At 36.8% G+C, this 20,280-nt stretch overlaps 1 protein-coding gene across 38 annotated transcripts in view; it reads left to right on the forward strand.

Annotated features, from left to right (window-relative positions):
- Positions 1-20,280, forward strand: part of camk2b2 (calcium/calmodulin dependent protein kinase II beta 2) — a 102,397-nt gene that overhangs the window by 73,762 nt on the left and 8,355 nt on the right. For 14 of the 38 annotated variants that reach the window (XM_089126298.1, XM_089126300.1, XM_089126296.1 and 11 more), the window contains 5 exons: positions 5,394-5,442; positions 10,977-11,096; positions 15,371-15,446; positions 18,671-18,765; positions 18,863-19,097. In XM_089126298.1, coding sequence (XP_088982424.1) covers positions 5,394-5,442; positions 10,977-11,096; positions 15,371-15,446; positions 18,671-18,765; positions 18,863-19,095 — 573 coding nt within the window. In that variant the 3' untranslated portion in view covers positions 19,096-19,097. Of the gene's footprint in view, positions 1-1,548; positions 1,594-5,393; positions 5,443-10,976; positions 11,097-15,370; positions 15,447-18,670; positions 18,766-18,862; positions 19,098-20,280 lie in introns of all 38 variants that reach the window. The other 24 variants (XM_039676520.2, XM_039676524.2, XM_089126312.1 and 21 more) reach the window with 3 other exon arrangements.

Genomic DNA, 20,280 nt, shown 5'->3' on the forward strand with positions numbered 1-20,280 from the left:
TTCAAGGTCCAAATGACAGTTTCAGTGCAGCTTCAAAGGGCTTTAAATGATTTCAGACGATGAATACGGGTCTTGTCAAGCGAAACGATCGCTCATTTAATAGATAAATTTAATAAATAAATAACAAAGTTTAAGTTTTATAAGCTCAAATGGTCGCCTTGCTCTATTCTGTGATGCACGTTCGTGACTCTCCTGTTCGAACTCGTTCATCAAAATGAGCGAATCTTTTTTTGTCATTTGGTTCATTCAAAAAAAAAAGGTTCAGAAAAGATTCGTTCATTTTGATGAACGAGTTCAAACTGGAGAGTCACGAACGCTCATCACAGAACAGAGTAAGGCGAGCATTTGTGGTTATAAAACTTAAACTTTTGTATTTATTTTTAAATTTGACTAATCGTTTTGCTTGATAAGACCCTTATTCATCGTCAGGTGTCGTTTAAAGCCCTGTGAACAGTTTGCAGTTTGCACTGAAACTGTCTTTTGGACCTTGAACCGTTTGGTTCCCATTGAAGTCCATTATATGGGGAAAAATCCTGAAATGTTTTCATCAAAAACCTTAATTTCTTATCAACTGAAGAAAGAAAGACATGGATATCTTGGATGAAATGGGGGTGAGTAAATTATCAGCAAAAGTTTTTTTTAAAAGTGAACTACTCCTTTAAGTTTAAAAAGCAAAACTCTGTTAAAAGGCTGTTAGCGCACTAGTCTAGCCTGTTTAACTGAATCTATATCTTTGTGATTTGGTTTTAAAATGAAAGTGCCCTAATTATGCCATATTTAAGGTTCCTAATTTGGTTTTAGAGTCTCCCGCAGTAAGTTTACATGCATCCAAGCTCAAAAAACACTTAATTTTCTCAAAATACATTAGCATCAGCTCAGTCTCTGAAACAGTTTGATAAAGGATTCAGTCTCTCTAAACCCTTCCTTTCCGAGAGCCTGCTCTGCTCTGATTGGTCAGATAAGATAACCCAGTCTATTATGATTGGTTAACCGGTTGCAGGAAATAAAACACCTATTAGCATAACTTGAACTTTAGCTGCACTTAATACACAGTTATGCGAACAGTAACCGTATCAAATCCAGCACGAGTCCTCCGAAGTGGTTTTCATGACGACAACACAAACCAATAACTCCATTCATCATGCAGACCTCTTACATTCACACACAGCTACACATCACACACTACATGACCGGTAATGTCCTGCAAAGCATAATGGGGCACTTTAAAATGTTGTTCAAGAAGTTGTCGATTTGCTGAGCTCCTCATAAACTCTGGGATTAAATGCGTTCACATCTGTGGACTGGCTTCAGATGTTGGGCTTTGACCTTCGCCATCTGGGCTTTGACCTTCACCAATAACCTCCATCATCTTCTTCCACCTCCTCCTCTCTCTCGCTTTAACTGAGACTGCTCTCGTGTGACTCTCTCTCTTTTTGCTAACACTTGGTTAATTCTTGCCATCTCTCACCTCCATCTCATTTTGCTCGTCTTTTTCGCTCTCGTTCTCTCTCTCGCTGTCTCCTCCTCCTCTTCTCTCTCTCTCTTTAGGAGCCTCAGACCACTGTTATCCATAACCCAGCGGATGGGATCAAGGTACATGCTTCCTCAGCTCCCTCCCCATCCTCTTCTCTTTCATCCTCCACTCTTCTCTTCCTCTCTCTGCTTCTGTCGTCTGTCGCCAGTCTCTTTATTCTGTGGTGCGAGCAAGGTTGTTGTTTTGGGTTTGTGAGTGAGCATGTACTCGCATCAAGTTGGGAAGGTGTTTGAGAAAGAGTGTGGTGTTTGGTACAGTGTTCAATGTTAATTGTGTCAGTTAAAACAGTGAAACCAATGGTTCAGTCTTGACCCATCCCAGTCAATATGCACATGGTTTTAAGCAGAAATTAATCAAAAACTGCATTCAGAATGCATTTTTCCTCCGCAAGAGAAAAATTACACCACTGCTGAAAATTTAGGAAAGAAGAATCTTATGCTCAGCAAGGCTGTATTTATTGTATCAAAAATAAAGTAAAAGCACCTGAAGGGGTGTGCATAAGACTAACATGACACCTTCATAATCATGAGATGACATGATATGAATGACAAATGTCATTAAGTGTCTTTCGCTCAGTTATGACATTTTGAATGCAAATATGACATTGTTTGAGATGTCTTTGTAATGACACCTTGACATATTTATTTAAATATGCCATTTTTATGATTTGTCACAAACCCTAGATTGGGTTACCCTGATGTAATGCAATAATATTCAAGTATTCGGTTGCAATTATAGACCACTTTAGATTACTTAAGTTGCAGGTGGTTTTCAACATTGCATTAAAGGAGTAGTTCACTTTTAAAAATAACTTTTGCTGCTAATTTACTCACCCCCATGCATGTCTTCCAAGATGTCCATGTCTTTCTTTCTTCAGTTGAAAAGAAATTAAGGTTTTTGATGAAAACATTCCAGGATTTTTCTCCATATAATGGACTTCAATGGGAACCAAACGGTTCAAGGTCCAAATGACAGTTTCAGTGCAGCTTCAAAGGGCTTTATATGATTTCAGACGATGAGTACGGGTCTTGTCAAGCGAAATATGACATTGTTTGAGATGTCTTTGTTATGACACCTTGACATAAACCAATACTTCATAACCTGTCAGTGTCTGTCATGACAACTTTATTAAGATTATTAAGACAACACAACCTGTCATAAACATGACATTAATGATCAAACTTAAGAAACCACTTAGCTTTATTGGTTAACATTACGTTAAACTGTCAGGTGGTGGTTTTTGACATTGGCTGTCATGAAGCCATTATAACTTTTTAATGACAAATTCGATTAGTACCACTGTAGTTCATGACACAGTTATAATGGCCTCATGACAGCCAATGTCAAAGCCAACCAATTGACAGTTTAACTTGACTTTAATGTCAAGTTGTCATGACAAAGACACTGACAGGTTATGATGTATTGGTTTATGTCAAGATATCATATCAAGACGTCTTAAACAATGTCATATTTGCATTCAAAATGTAATTATTGAGCGAAAGACACTTAATGACAGTTGTCATAAACACCCTACTTCATATTCAAGACATGTCATGTCATGGTTATGAAGGTGTCATGTAGAGCCCGACCGATAAAGGATTTTGAAGGCCGATACCGATACAAATATTTGTTGGTTTTAAAATCCGATGTTCTGATATATTGGCGTTTTTTTTTTTTTTTTTTTTTTTTTCAGAAACGCGCAACAAAACATGAACAGATTTTCCTAACATTAGTTATTTGTAGTTATTTATGAGTTTTAACTAAAATAATATGATAACGCATTTTAAAAAGAAACTTGTTTTTATTATTGTCACAACAGAACAGACTGCCGATTATAACTGCCAATACCGATAGTTTGGAAAAATGCCTGCCGATAAATCGGTATAAAATGTAATTTATTCCTGTGATCAAAGCTGGATTTTCAGCATCATTACTTCAGTCTTCAGTGTCACATGATCCTTCAGAAATCATTCTAATATGATGATTTGATTTGATTATTATCAATGTTTAAAACGTATTTTCTATTTTTGTGGAAACCATGATAAAAAACTCAGGATACTTTGATGAATAGAAAGTGGAATAGTTAGCATTATTTGAAATTGAAATATTTTGTCACATTATAAGAGTCTGTCCATTTTGATTAAGTTAATGCGTCCTTGCTGAATAAAAGTATTATTTTCTTTCAAAAACAAAATCTTAGTGTTCCCAAACTTTTGAATGATAGTGTCCACCCCCTTGATTACTGTTTCCAACTCATATTGTTAGCAAATATAATATTTTTATGTACTATAAAGCATTTCTTTTCTATTTAATTTCCTTTAAAAGGTTGAATTGAATTTCATGTTGACTTTAAGGGTGTGATTTATTGTTTATTCACAATAATTAATAAGCTATTTTTTATGCTTATAAGTTATTTTATATGTAGAATAGAATCAGGGCATGATGCAAGCCAGATCTGAACCTGAATCTCCCATATGAGAACCACAGCTAAATGTGTTTTTAATTGTGCTGTCAAACGATTAATCGCGATTAATCGCATCCAAAATAAAAGTTTGTTTACATAATATATGTGGGTGCTCTGCGTATAATTATTTTATATATATAAATACACACACATGCATGTATATTTAAGAAAAAAATATTATATATAAAATATTTATATTTATATATAATTAGGGCTGTGCAAAGGTTAATTGCAATTAATCGCATCCAAAATAAAAGTCTGTGTTTACATAATATATTTGTGTGTGCTGTATATAATTATTTTGTACATATAAATACACACACATGCATGTATATATTTAAGAAAATGTGTTATTCATATATAAAATATTTATATTTATATAATATAGATTATGTATTTATATATATATATATATACAGAATTTAAGCGCAAATAATTCTTAAATATATACATGCATGCATATGTATTTATATATACAAAATAATTATACACAGCACACATAAATATATTATGTAAACACAAACTTTTATTTTGGATGCGATTAATCACAATTAATCTTTGCACAGCCCTAATTATATATAAATATAAATATTTTATGTATAAATAATATTTTTTTCTTAAATATACATGTATGTGTGTATATTTATATATACAAAATAATTATACACAGTGCACCCACATATATTATGTAAACACAAACTTTTATTTTGGATGCGATTAATCGCTTGACAGTCTTAGTTTTTAACAAATATTGTATACTGTTATCAGTTTCTTTCCGATTCTTGCCAAAAAAGTTTCCTATGTTGCCCCCATAATGACGGACGCCCGTCCTCATATGCATGGCCAGTGCTGGGTGAAGTGTGACCGTCCGTTTGTGTGCGTCTCAAACCCTCACGGTGCCTGCGGTGGGCTAACACACACACACAGGAACCCGTAGAGAGAAATAGGAGCAGACAGGGGCTCAATCATTTGCATTTGTTATACATCAGATGCTAAATGCAAGCTATTAAATGTTTGTGTGGGTGGTGACATGCATATGCAAAGGGGAGGAGGGTGCAGCTGCGGTCTCAATGCTGCCATCTGGGAATGAGATGTGGAGATGCACATATGAGTTTCATTGAATGGCTGTGTTACAGCTTCACCAGGTGGCTGAGCCTGAGATTAAACCCACTTCAGATATAGAGCTCAGATCAGTCTGCGGCTGCCAATGTCATTCATCTGAAGTGGAATATGTGCAACTTCATTTGTGGTGATGATGCATTTGTCTCAGTGCTAGTATTGGTCGTGCTTTATTGGAGTTAGTTGCTGTTTGTTGAGTGAATATTTCGTTGTTGGTATATGTGTGTAAATGAAGGTGTGAGGTCAGACACTGATTTGCTTTTGTCTGTCGTACAGGAATCTTCAGACAGCAGCAACACCACCATTGAGGATGAAGACGTCAAAGGTGAGCGCTGTTTGTTTCTGTTGCATTTTCTTAAAGCAATACGTCGTAAGAGTCCATGCATTCACAGTGATTTTACTTTCTTTCTGATGACGACATCTAGCCCCTTTCATAATCTAGTAAATTCCTGATGGAGAAAAACAAGCCACGTGCATTTTTTTTTTCAAATACAGCTAGGATGCATTAACTGATCTAAAGTTTACATAAAAAGTAAAAAGGTGTTTTTATTTTTAACTAGATTTTTCAAAGAATGCTAAAAAAAAATGTATCACTGATTCCACAAAAACTGTTTTCAAAATTGATAACAATCATAATTTTCTGATTTCTGAAGGATCATGTGACACTGAAGACTGGAGTAATGTTGCTGAAAATTCAGTTTTGATCACAGGAATAAATTACATTTTGAAACATATTATAATAGAAACCAGCCATTTTAAATTCTAATAATATTTCACAATATAACTGTATTTTTGATAAAATAAATGTAGCCTCTTTGAGCAGAAGAGACTTTGTTCAAAAACATAAAAAAAATCTTCCCAACCATTAGTGTATGTTACACATTATCATGTTATGAAAGTATAATGAGTTGTGAACACTTCTTCATGACTATAAACTAGGGCTGTCAAACGATTAATCGCGATTAATCGCATCCAAAATAAAAGTTTGTGTTTACATAATATATGTGGGTGTACTGTGTATAATTATTTTGTATATATAAATACACACACATGTATATTTAAGAAAAAAAATTATTTATAGATAAAATATTTATATATAATATAAATTATATATAAATCTATATACAGTACATGAAAATATTTCTTAAATATACACAAGCATGTGTGTGTATTTATATATATATATGTATATATATATATATATACATATAAAATAATTATACACAGTGCACCCACATATATTATGTAAACACAAACTTTTATTTTGGATGCGATTAATCATGATTAATTATTTGACAGCCCTACTATAAACGTAATATAAAAAAAAATATTTTAATTATTTTTAATTAAATAGGCTAAATTATATATTTAAAATAGGATATTATATATATATATATATATATATATATATATATATATATATATACTGCCCTGCAAAGCAAAAAGGCACTAACTGCGTTTTTGGTCACACATTAGTTATTATTGACATTTAAGGCATCCTTTTATTGTTATGCGACAAAACATCAGAGAAAAATGGTAGTCGTTTGTACGGTAACTGCAAAAAGCCCTAGTTAAAGACATTTTTCTCAGTTCTGCACTCTGCATAGTTACTGCCTTTTTGCTTTGTAGGGCAATATATATATATATATATATATATATATATATATATATATACTTTTTTTAAAGTAGGCTATAGTGTGTTTGCTGCAGTCACAGGTATGCCTCATCTTTGAACTTTGATCCATCTGGTTTCCTATCAGGTCAAGCCTGAACAGTCCATATACAAAAAAAAAATCCAAAGCATTTATTTATACCGAAATGTAATTCGTGTCTTCTATTGTTGTAATAACCCTGAGGTTCAGCTGACAGGCCTTATGGCTTCTTCTGACTTTGTAAATTACATAAGAAGTGCTGGCGTAATACTGCTCTCTGCCATCCTGCTCTTCTGGGCGACACGTTCCAGGGCACCTTGAAGGTATTTTTATCTCAAGGAACACTAGAAATGTGAGAGATGTGGGCTTAAGGTGTGTGTGTTTTTTTCACACCTTGCACACTTTTGTGTGGAAATTGTGGAAATGTCATGTTCAAAAGTGGCAGAAGTGAGCGGGTCTATTTGTCATCCTTTACTGTAAAAGTCTCAGCCTCAAAAATAGGTTGCAGTCATGTTGTTAAATTATGCTCCGTCTTTGCATGCCCTCCTTTCTCAGTCGGATCTATCCAACCTCTTCCCACCTCTTCCTTCCCGCTCAATAGGGAAAAGCATAGATAGCGGTTCAATTAAAGCCCCCTCTGAAGTCAGCCAATCACCTCCAGGCTCCGCCCCCGCAATCTTCTGTAAGTCTCAGAATGACTGGTCTGCACTCGTTTGGTTTGGCCTGGCTGGTTTGCACTGCATCAATCAGCGCTCTGCTCACTAACTTCAGCAAATCCCTGAAAAATAAACCACTTCCAGTTGAGTTTTGCTCCTCTTGAGGTGATTTATAAATGTGAAAGTATGGGTTGATGATCCATTTGGATAATAACAGGCAGTTTAAGGTCTTGTGTAATTTGCACAATGCTGTCTGTGGTCTTTCTACTTTATAAATTAATAGGGATGTGTGGCGTAGAAGACTGTTCAAGAGTTGCTGCAGTATAGTTCATCCAAAAATGAAAGTTCTGTCATCGTTTACGCACTCTCATGTCATTTCAAACCCATAAAAATTTAATTCATCTTTATAAAACAAATGAAGATATTTTTAATGAAACCTGAGAGCTTTCTGTCCCTCTATTGAAAGTCCAGGTAACCAAATTTAAAACATCTAAAATGGTCATGAAGGCGTCATTATCAAGCGGTTTAAAGGGATAGTTCACTTTGAAATACATTTTTGATAGGTTTAAGCTTATCCTCAAAGGCAACCAAGATGTAGGTGTATTTGTTTCGGCAGTAGTTTCAATTTTGATATTTTTAGGTCAAACCGTTCTTGTCTGTCAGTCATATAATGGAGGTCTATGGTCACCACCTCAAAGAGGATGCACAGAGAAGTCCAAATTAAACATGATTTAATGAATCGTAAATGTAAGTACACATTGATTGCCTAAGACACGAAACGAGCAGTTTGTATCGAACAGTATTTATATAGTTTTTACCTCTTGTAACCACAGCCACAATGCGCCCCAGCGCCCTCAGATCACTTGGACGTGGCTGTGGTTACAAGAGGTAAAAACAATATAAATACTGTTCGTTTTCTCACACAAACCGCTCGTTTCGTGTCTTAGGCCATCAATGTGTACTTACATTTACGAGTCATTAAATCATGTTTAATTTGGACTTCTCTGTGCATGCTCTTTGAGGTGGTGACCATAGACCTCCATTATATGACTGACAGACGAGAACGGTTTGACCTAAAAATATCAAAATTGAAACTACTGAAGAAACAAAGACACGATAAAACATAGCAAAAATTAATTTCAAAGTGAGCTATCCCTTTAATCCAAATTCTGTGAAGAGATACACTCACTTTATATGAGGAACAGATTATCTAAGGCTTTAATTTACATATAAACACATACATTTGATAAACACTGAAGCTTAGAAAAACCCCTTTGCTCAATCATGCCGATCATTGTATATTTGTCCAAAAAAAGCCTAATTAAATCTGTTCATCGTATAAAGCGTTCGTATCGCTTCAAAAGAAATGGATTAAACCAGTCGATTCATATGGATTCATTTTACATGCCTTTATGACATACTTGATCTTTTAATTTTTAGTTACCTGGACTTAAATCTCTCAGGTTTCATTAAAAGTTTGTGTTTCGAAGATTAACTGATGTTTTTATGATTTAGGAATGACATGAATTGGAGTAAAGATAAAAGGATTTCAATTTTTGGGTGAACTATAGCTTTAACCCCTAATAAGTGTACATAAAAGCCTTTGAACTTCTCGTTCATGAAGCCCTACAGGAAGGGGTTTGATCACCGGGGAATCCAAATAGCAAAGACTGTTAAATATGCAAATAAATCCCTTTAATGAAAGCAACCCACTTTGGCCCTGTCCCAAATGCCACCATAAACACTCACGGCCTTCCTATAAGGCGCATTGAGGGTGCATATTGCCCGCAAAGCATCCTTCAGAAACCTAAAATGACAAATGTGACACCCTACGATCTCATGGACTTATCGGTCCCACAAGACCAAAAATGCGTATAAATTGTGCCATTTGGGACAGGACCTATCTCTTGCTGATCTGTTTCCCGTCCGCTGCCCCCAGCAAATGTAATGACATGCACTCATCCAGTTTACCTGTACACACACCCCTTAAAGGCACAGTACGTAAGTTTCACAAGTGTGGAATCATGGGAGGTGTCGTCCTTACCTCCACAGCCGATGGAAAGTCCGACGGGACTTCGTGTATCAAAGTTTTATTAACGTTACGGTGTGTGAAGCAGGGCGTGCCAAGAGCCCGGGACATCTTACCTGGCTGTTTTTATCTTGCTTATATGCCGCAGTCAAAGTTGCGTTTGACGTTCGCCTCATCCTTCCCTGAACTTAAGCTTTGTTACAGTTACGTTTGATCACTAAATTGACATTATTTTATTTTATTCTGCTGAAACAGCCACAAGTTATGATTTACAGGTCACTTTATCTGACGAATTAAAATTGTGGGGTACAGCAGAACTGTTTACTTGGTCAAAACAATCATATTAAAAAAAATTGTGTTTTGAAATTGTGTTTATGTTATAGCATTACTCTGTGCTAGAGCCAGACCGATATATCGGCAGGCCGATATTAGGCATTTTCCAAACTATCGGTATCGGCAGTTATAATGACGGATAAATGAATATTTCAAAAATAAAATAAAAATGGACGAAACACGCTTGAACCGTGTCATGAGTGTTGGAGTTGTATAGTTTGTCCACCAGAGGGCACTCTACACCGTCCCTGTTGGCAACACTCGTTGAGTTGGTCACGACGAGACATATGTAACATCCCCATCAGTTCTCTTAACTCAAATAAACATGACAAAATTTGCGACTATCATGTCCAGTTTTGCCGCTGTTAAATAAGCCGAGAGTGAAGCGGAATTAGCTAGTTACATACTGTCCTTTTAACTTTTGACAATGTGACTGAAGTACTTCTTTAATAGCGCGAGACAGTTATAGCAATGAGACGTATCATCTCTCCTTGGCCTGTTATATTGAAAATGTATGTTTTACAATTTGCAGTATGACATAATCCATTGCTAAATTATGGTTCATCATAGACTAGCTAACCATAAAGCTAGCTAATGCCACTATCATCAGTCTGTTCTGTTGTGACAATAAAAGAAACAAGTTTCTTTTTAAAATGCCGTATCATATTATTTTAGTTAAAACTCATCTGGAAATCTGTTAATGTTTTGTTGCGCATTTCTGAAGTAAAAATGTAAATAATAAAATATTGATTTTGCTATGTCAGCCACTTGACAAAATAGTGTTTATATTTGGGTTAAACGTGTTGAGCTATATAACAATGATTCGTTTTCTATCAATAAAGGCATCCAAACATGTCTAATAAAACACGTACACTAATATATAAAAGCGTCTGTGGTGTTTCCACGTACTGTATTTCACGGAGGTAAAACCGGTAACGCGGATATGATATCATGAACAAGCGACGCAATGACACGAGCCATTACACTGGTTAAACATTGTTGAAAAAGGTTGGGATACTGTAAAGTACATAAGTCAAAATATATTCTTGTGGTTTTGGGATATTTGAATCCTAAAATCTTACATATTGTGCCTTTAAGATGCATGAGTTTGGATGAATCTGTATCATTAGTATCATCTTGTTCCCACCTGCCATCGGTCATCATTATCACCCCACCGGTGTGTGAACAGCCACCAAGCTGACCGACATCCTGGGCTGCGCCCGCAGGGGCTCAGGACCCTCGACCGGGCCTGATACTGAGGCAGCTGCTCTCTCCACCCAGTCCCCTCCACAGACCCCCGTCCTGCAGAGTGAGTACAGCGCCCCCTGCAGACCCCAGCTGTCATGCTCATGCACAGGGTCCACAAGCAACTTTTTGGCTGTTGCATTATTTAGTTGAATTATATTTTATTATTTTATTATTATATTTTAATAATCAATATTAACATGATTCATTTTAATAACAATAATGATGAATGCACATTTAAGAATTAAAGTATTTTAAATTAGTAATTTGTCAATTCGCTTTTTAAAGTAATTTGTTTTTAATAATTGTTTGTTTTAATAATTTTAAATTAATATAAATGTTGATCTGCTTTTATATAATAATCATTTTCATTTTAATATTAAAATATTGAATAAACTAACTAAATCGAAAATGGTTTTAATTAAAGCATTAAATTAAAAGCTTAATTTATTAATCATTTAATAATGTGTTAAAAGTGTTTTTTATTTTGTAATAATGAATTTTTCAAATGAATTATTTAATAATAATTTTGATAATCTATGATGTATTTAATTTTTCATAATTTAATTTAATTTAATAATAAAGAGATTTTTTTAGCTGTCCGCTATGGTTCTTATTATGCGATTTGGACAGTGTTTTATGCTTTATAGCTTTTGAGTTTCTAGTAACAGCGGAGTTGTAGGATAAAGTGAGTAGTATTCAGATATTCATACTGCATGTTCTTAATATGTCAGGCCCCGTGAGCCGACCTGCTCCATGCCTATTAAAGCTTTTTCTAGGCTAACGTGTTTTAATGTGAATGTGCATGATGTTTAATTTATTCCCTTAGGTAATTAACAAGAAAAATGTGAACTTTTAATGTTGGACCCTGTTCATGCTGTCATTCAGCCCAAGCGTTGACCGCTTACCCTTGTTATTGACGCATACCCCCTTCAGTCAGACGTAACTGCCCCATGCACCTTGTTATTTGTCTGATGCCGCTGTCATTCATTTCCTTTTCATCTTTTGACATGTTCTCCATCTCTCTGTCTTTCACGGTAATGCTTTCTTCCCTTTCCCGACCCACTCAGCCCGGTTCACAGATCTGGTGAGCAGTGTGGGCCGCGCACCTGTCCCGCAAGCTCAGGCCGAGTCGACCTCCTCCCAAACCTCTGCCCCCCCTCCCCAGCCCAACACCCCCCCGACCCCGCCCCCCTCTGTGTCTGTCTACAGTGAGTATATAGTGGAGTGAGTGTGTTTTTAGCATAAAGTCTAGTCCACATGGCGCTTGATATACTTGAAGTGAAATCGAAGTACAAACTGGTGTGATGTCATTTCAAAGCTAAATTTCAGGCCAAAACAAAGTTTGTTTCAGGAGCTTTGCCAAAACCAACTTCATGGGAAAGTTGGCAGCGGCTGATGAACACCTTTGAACTACCATTGGCCTGTGGTGATTACATCATAGGGCTCTGCCTTCTTTGCTGTCTCCTCTGGTTCATTTCTTCTGTTCAGTTCGTCGAGGCCTAATGTGATTTAAAACATGAACTCATCGGAGAGACGCTTAATAGTAGAAATTGAAGCTGTAATTCTAATTGAAAGAGAAAGTAATGTTTTTTTCATGTTTAATACTGTGAAGTCACCATTTATAAAAATGTATGGAATATTGCAGTGTTACAAATGATTTATCCATGTTTTTTTTGTTTTGTTTTTTTATTATCTTTAATCAAAATAACTTCCCGTCCCACTTGCAATGACTTCTCTTCTCAGATGATGTGTTTTTTGGCATGAGGGCGGGACAACCTGTCACTCACATGAGATCATAGAAAGAAAAAAAAATTGTATATATGCCAAAATACGGAAGAAAAGACGATCGCAACTTATATTTCATGCTGACTTTAAGCATTATATCATATAAAGTGCATGCTATATACATCAATGTGGCACGACTTGACCTGAGTGTTAAATTTGTAGTTTTCATGCGTCATCACACCTTTAAAACGTTCATGTGGAGGGCAAAACAAGACTTTCCTCCACTACCCGCCTGTCCTTTTTACCAAGTTTGTACCATGTACTAATGTAGTAAGACCGTGATATTAAAAAGACCAAATTCAGTATACACCTTATTGATGATGCATTGGATGTACAGGCAAGCCGATGAACCCTGAATATAAACTCTACGTGCAATTAAGCATTACGTGTTTTTCCATAGAAACCTATTATGAAGAAAAAGCTTAAAGGGGTAGTTCACTTGATTTAGGTGTCTTTGTTTCCGCAGTAGTTTCAATTTTGATATTTTTAGGTCAAACCGTTCTTGTCTGTCAGTTATATAATGGAGGTCTATGGTCACCACCTCTAAGAGCATGCACAGAGAGGTCCAAATTAAACATGATTTAATGACTCATAAATGTAAGTACACATTGATGGCCTAAGACACGAAACGAGCAGTTTGTATGAGGAAAACGAACAGTATTTATATCGTTATATCGGTGGTGACCATAGACCTGCATTATATGACTGACAGACAAGAACGGTTTGACCTAAAAATATCAAAATTGAAACTACTGCGGAAACAAAGACGCCTACATCTTGGATGCCCTTGAGGTAAGCTAAAACACACCAAAAATTCATTTCAAAGTGAACTATCCCTTTAACCACTTAGCGGTGTTCATATTCTGGTCTCATCTGATCACCTGTATATAGAATGCATCAGTAAGGTGTATACTGAATTTGCTCTTTTAATATCACTGTTTTAGTAAATTAAGGCACACGTTAGTCGTTTTTGAACGTCCTGCGCCGTATATCACAACATCACAGACTGAAAACTATGAATTGTAGTGCTGGTGCAAAAATACCCACGTTTGCGATGATCAGATGCTTTCTTAACTGTGCTTTTCTCATTGCTGTCACCTTTGTTGTGTTCTCATTTTGATATTGAGAGGAAGGGACAAAGCACGGTATTGCAAACTTCTTTTTATGTAACTAGAATTTTATGAGTCAGAATTCCCATCAACCCCGTGACCAACATATGACATTCGGAAGTAGCGGAGCTGGAGGCAGTTTTCCCTGATAAAAGAGCAGGATTTAAACATTTTCCTGAGTCTAGTTTGTGAACGTGTGACAGAACTGCTTCAGCTCTGATGTACTTCCATATATACAGTTTTCTCTTTAAGGAAGTGGGACTTTTATCAAAGCTGAAACCCCAGTCAGAGACTTTAGATCAGGCCTGCAGTGTCAGATTGACAAGGAGAAACTGAAGGACGTGTCGAGGCCACTAAGCTCCCTGAAGGGAGGGAGAGGAAACATGGAGTAAGCCTTATCTAAGGGTCCAGAAATAGCTCAACTAACTCCATGCCGATAAATTAGATGAAGTGTCAGTGGTCAAGTTACGATACAAACTCTATCAGAAGGAAGATTTTAGTCATAGAATTGAGGAAGAATGGATGAAGGTCTAGACTGAAGACCATGACTGAGAAACTGGGTAAGTCCACTGCAGAGCTGGAGTACTAAACCTTTCTCATCTTCTCAGAAGGATCTGACCTGTGTGTGTGTGAGTGTGTTTTAGAGCGCTCACTCTTGCTAAAGCGTGACATTTCTCTGTTTCATGTCATGTACAACAAATAGGAACAGTTAGCTTTGGCTCTGTTAGTCTATAGTTTAAAAGAATCCATGAATGCACTTTTTTTTTCCTGTGCCTAAAAAATTCCTAAAGGTATTTCCCATTGAAACAGGAAGTTGGGCAGGGCCGTTCAAAAGTTTGGGGTCAGTAAGAAATTCATATTTGAACTTGACATGGACACATGAAATTTATCAAAAGTGACAGTGTTTGTAATGTTACAAAAGATATCCATTTTAAATAGTATCATGGTTTCCACCAAAAAATTAAGCAGCACATATGTTTTTAACATTGATAATAATCAGAAATGTTTCTTGAGCTGCAAATCAGCATATTAGAATGATTTCCGAAGGATCATTGGACACTGAAGACTGAAGTAATGATGTTGAAAATGTAACTTGGCCATTATAGGAATAAATTACACATTAAAATGTATTTTGACTGTTCTTACTATATGCTTGATCATATTAATGCAGCCTTGGTGAGCATAAGAGACTTCTTTAAAAAACCTACTGACTCCAAAACCAAGATTAATAAAGACTATTATATTTTCCAGAAAGAGCTACTCAGTTTTAAGCATATTTCTGTTTAAAGTATATTTAATCAGGGGTACATTAAAATATAGATCTCAAAGCTAATAGACATAGACTAATTTACAATTTACATATGTCTTTTAATGTAAAGAGTAAAACAATTCTATTGATAAGCTAAAAAATGAGCTTGATTGTGTCTGTTTTCTCTTACAGCACGCAAGCAGGAAATCATCAAGATCACGGAGCAGCTGATAGAAGCCATCAATAATGGGGACTTTGAGGCCTATGCGTACGTTACCTCATGCTTTTTCGCAAACACAGCCCACATGGCCCAAAACATGCTCTGTACAAATACAAGAATGCAAATGCTTCTATAGCTAGATGTCTTGCATTTTTATAAATGTTGTGTTGCATTCTCAGTGTTGCCACAAGGGACACTATTGGTGCTTTTCCACTGCTGGTAAGGCTCAGTACGGTTCGGCGCGGTTCGGCTGGGTGGTACAACTCGAATGTGCACGGCTCGGTTCGCTTTAGCCCAGTTTGCTTTTTCACTGCAGTTAGTACCGCTTCATAATGGGTGGGATTATAGACTGACCGTTATAGTTTGGAACGTCTGCACTTCGTCCACTGACCACGATTCAGCCATTTCTTTTTTGGAAGTTATCTTTCTTTCTTTTTTCTTCAAGCAAGTAGTTTTAAAACTGGTGCTACAGCGGTGGCTGTTACTGGCTATTTAAATCTAGCGGGTTTGTTGTCTCGCAAAAACAATGATGCTGGTAGTGACGATTCTGTCTGACCAATCAGTGATCTGCAGTGTGTTCACATCACATTTTAGTATCGGTACGGTACGCTTGGAAACTCGACAGAGGTGGTACCATTTAAAGCGAGCCGTACCGCACCGCACCATGCAGTGGAAAATCGCCACAAGTGAGCCATACCGAACCGTGCTGTACCGCATCATATAGTGGAAAAGCGGCAAAAGTAAGTCGTACCAAACCGTGCCGTACCGTACCATGCAGTGGAAAAGCGCCATATAGCAGGCATCGTTAGCAGGTCTTCTTCTACAGGCGGTTGTACTCTCATACTGGAGCAAATGTTTAAAGGGATACTCCACTTTTTTTGGAATTAGGCTCATTTTACAACTCCACCAGAGTTAAACAGTTGGGTTTTACCGTTTTCGAATCCATTCAGCCGATGTTCTGATATTTAGAGGAATATCAGTAACCAGACAGTTTCTGGTCTCATTGACTGCCATAGTATATTTTTTTCCTACTATGGAAGTCAATAGCCATGTTTCCATCGACACGTTTTTATCCGAATTAAGCGATATCGAATGAAAAATGCCTTATGGAAATAGTAAAATTCGATGAAATTTCATGAAAATCGACTCAAATGAAATACGTTCGGTCTCATCGGATTTTGTCTTGATCGATACACGGCTAATGCGATAAAAGCTGATGGAAACGTTATTTGCCGAATAAATAATGAATTGCGATTAAGTTTTATGCCCTTTCATGGTTGCAACACGTCAGAAGACGAGTTCATTTCCGGCCAGTCTGTTTGCGCACACATGGCGGATGTCAACAAAGACAGATGTAAGTGGACAAAGCAAAAAGATGCTTCAACCAAAGGGTTTCCGTGAACCACGATCTCCCAGAACTGATGGAGCGCTGTCATTCCCAAACCACAGTCATCTCCGCTGTCGTCGGGCATACGTGCATCAGCATCATCATAGCAATGTTTATAGCGTCGCTGTTTTCTTAGGTTAGTTTTGCTTGTTTTTACGTGGCTTGGTTGAATTGTAATGTAGAATGTGGTCTGTTATTTCTAGTTAACAGACTGCGGCGCTGCTAGTATAACACACCGTTGCCATGGACGCAGTTCAGAGACGCAACAGATATTTTCTTTAGCAGAAGCAATACTCGTTTTTAAATCAATAAACTCGTTTTTAAGTCAATATTTTGTGTCAAATTATTTATTATTTGGTTGATTTATATGTAGGCTAATAAGCAGGATAATATATAGCGAGGCGGTTGTTATCCACAAGTTTCCTACGCCCCATGAGGCCTTGCGTCAAAAGTGGGCGCGACTTCCGGTTGGAAGTAAACAAAGCGCGATTTGACATGCTTGACACTCGTTCATTCAACGGTTGACAGTCTAGCTAACGATGTGGGAACACAACCTCAACGAAATTCAAAAGGGTGAAATAGCAGTACCTTTACCCTCCGCAGTAGTTGATTGGGAGTATTATAATAACATTAATTATCAATACTCATCAAGACAAGGCATGGTGACAGACAGTTGTGCAAGCTGACAAACAATTAAAATAAAAAAATACACTTAGTCATTGTGCTTTGGAGTTTATTCAAAATTATAAATGAATGTGCTACTTGAATACATTAACTGGCACATTTGGTATTCTGTCAACACAGGCTTCAATCTGAGTTTAGGTGTAACATCAGTAGCGAACAGCCGAACACATGCTGATAGAGTTTATAGAATATTAAGAATTTAAACACATGTACACAGGAAGATTCGTCGTCTTTTGGGAGGTGATGGAAACTACAGTCGTTGGCAGGATCACTCTGATTTCGTTTTCAAATGTTCAAAACAATCACGTTTAAGCCACTGAACTAGTTTAGTCCGGTTATACATACAACCGCGAACAGCACATTGTCCCTGAGCTCCGTAACGACATCTCTCATAAAGATTTGCATCTTTAAATAGTAAAATAATTCTCCGAAAAACAGCTAGCCTCTTCGCTAACTAACACACAAAATACCATTGGAATGCTACTTCCGCCGCGTCACCGGAAGTTTCACCCACTTTATTTTTTACAGGAGCGCCCCTCGGAAACTTGTGGATAGCAATAGCGAATACAACCAACAACCGCCTCGCATACATTATCCCATTCATATGTCGCTATCAGCTGGCACATAAGCATTATTAGACTTCAACTTGTGAAATATTGATCATTTTTGGTAGCTGGCGCGATCCGTTTTGTCTAACAAAACTTTGTTCGCAAAAGTTTGCTTGAATGTTGTTTGATTCAGTGCGAAAATAAATGGAAACACCTTAAAATGTCTCAAATCAATTCGATATACCAATTTGATCGCAAAACAGCACGTGACGTCATTACGTACAGGTTTTTATTCGCTTTAAAGCTGTTGGATGGAAACACACTTTCACCAGCTTTATCCGCATGAGTTTTTTAACCGAATTTCAGATAATTCGATTGACAAGTGGATGGAAACATGGCTATTGAGACCAGAAACTGTCTGGTTACTGATATTCTTCTAAATATCAGAAAATCAGCTGAATGGATTCGAAAACGGTAAAACTCAACTGTTTAACTCTGGTGGAGTTGTAAAATGAGCCTAATTCCAAAAAAAGTGGAGTATCCCTTTAATTAGAGAGCCTCACTTACTGTAGTTAAACTGTTCGCATGTTAATAGCAGCTACATGAATAATAATAATAATAATAATACGCAATGGGATCATTCATTGCCACAGGAAAATTTGTGACCCTGGACTGACCTCCTTTGAACCCGAGGCTTTGGGGAACCTAGTTGAGGGGATGGACTTCCATAGATTCTACTTTGAGAACTGTAAGTGTGAGAAGCACTAAAATAAATGAAATCAGTTCGGTGTAATTCACAGCACCATGCACGTGATCTTTCTCCATGCATGTGTGTTTCTCTACAGTGCTTTCCAAGAACAGTAAGCCCATCCACACCACCATCCTAAACCCTCATGTGCACCTGATCGGAGAAGACGCCGCCTGCATCGCCTACATCCGCCTCACCCAGTTTGTGGATGGCCAGGGCCGACCGCGCAGCAGCCAATCGGAGGAGACTCGCGTCTGGCACCGTCGGGACTCCAAATGGCAGAATGTTCATTTCCACTGCTCCGGTGCGCCCGCTGCTCCTCTCCAGTGAAGGTGACGCTTTGCATTTCTGCATTTTCTGAATCTAGTTCACAATAGAGGTTGAGTTGAGCTTTGGTTTCCGGACTTATTTCAGAAAGTGTAAAAAAAATCATTAAATCTATATTAAAGTTGCAAATGAAGATAATACATTTTAAAAATCATATAAAATGTACACTATATTCATTAAGATTAATTATGAAAATTAAGATTTTTATGCAACAAGGATGCATTTAAGGGGACCTATTATGCCGCTTTTTACAAGATGTTATCTCGGGTGTCCCCAGAATGTGACTGAAGTTTCAGCTCAAAAATACCCCACAGATCAGTTATTATACCATGTTGTAAATGCCCCTTTTTTTGAATGGAAGGAAAAACATGCTGTTTTCCTGCATGTATGTTTAAATGCAAATGAGCTGCTGTTCTCCACCCCCTATCCAGAAAAGGGGTGTGTCTTTACAGCTCTTGCTTCGGAAACTCAAATGTGTTTTAAAGCCATGTCAGTTTTAACTTCTGAGACACTGTTATTGTTACCGAAGATTGTCTTTCAAATAAATGCTGTTCTTTTGAACTTTCTATTCAAACACAATACATTCAAATAGAAAACAGTTTTAAATTGTAATGATATTTAAATAAATAGTAGTGTAAATAAATGTAAGTTAATTTAATTATAATATAATTTGTTTATTAATGTAATCAATTAATGAATATATGAGAAGGATTTGACCTTATGAATATATGATAATAATTGAGTAAAGATGATAATAATTATAAAAATTGATAACAATTCATAAAGATGAATTGAAGTTTTTTAATTTAATCTTGGACTACATCGGCCACTGTAGGAGTTAAAACGAAATCGGAATTGAGAGGAACAGAAACTAATATTCACTGGATGATCATATACCTTTTCACCACTAGATGGGGGTAAAAATCACACAGTGTAGCTTTAAGGTTTTAATTTCTGTGCATTTTGTATACATACTGCATTAAGTGCATTTTGTATGTAAGCAATAAGGTACAAGAGGCTGTGCTAACAGCTGAAGGGCGTTGTTAGGCACGACGCGAAGCGGAGTAAAGACCAATTTATACTTCTGCGTCGATGGTACGCCGTAGTGTACGGCGTAGAGCATTTATACTTCTGGTTCAGGTCATGGTTGTTCTGCAGTACTGCTCCGAAACGCTAGTTGGCGGCGGA

This window comes from Pimephales promelas, chromosome 23 (assembly GCF_988280905.1).
Source record: "Pimephales promelas chromosome 23, fPimPro1.hap1.1, whole genome shotgun sequence".
Classification (NCBI taxonomy): domain Eukaryota; kingdom Metazoa; phylum Chordata; class Actinopteri; order Cypriniformes; family Leuciscidae; genus Pimephales; species Pimephales promelas.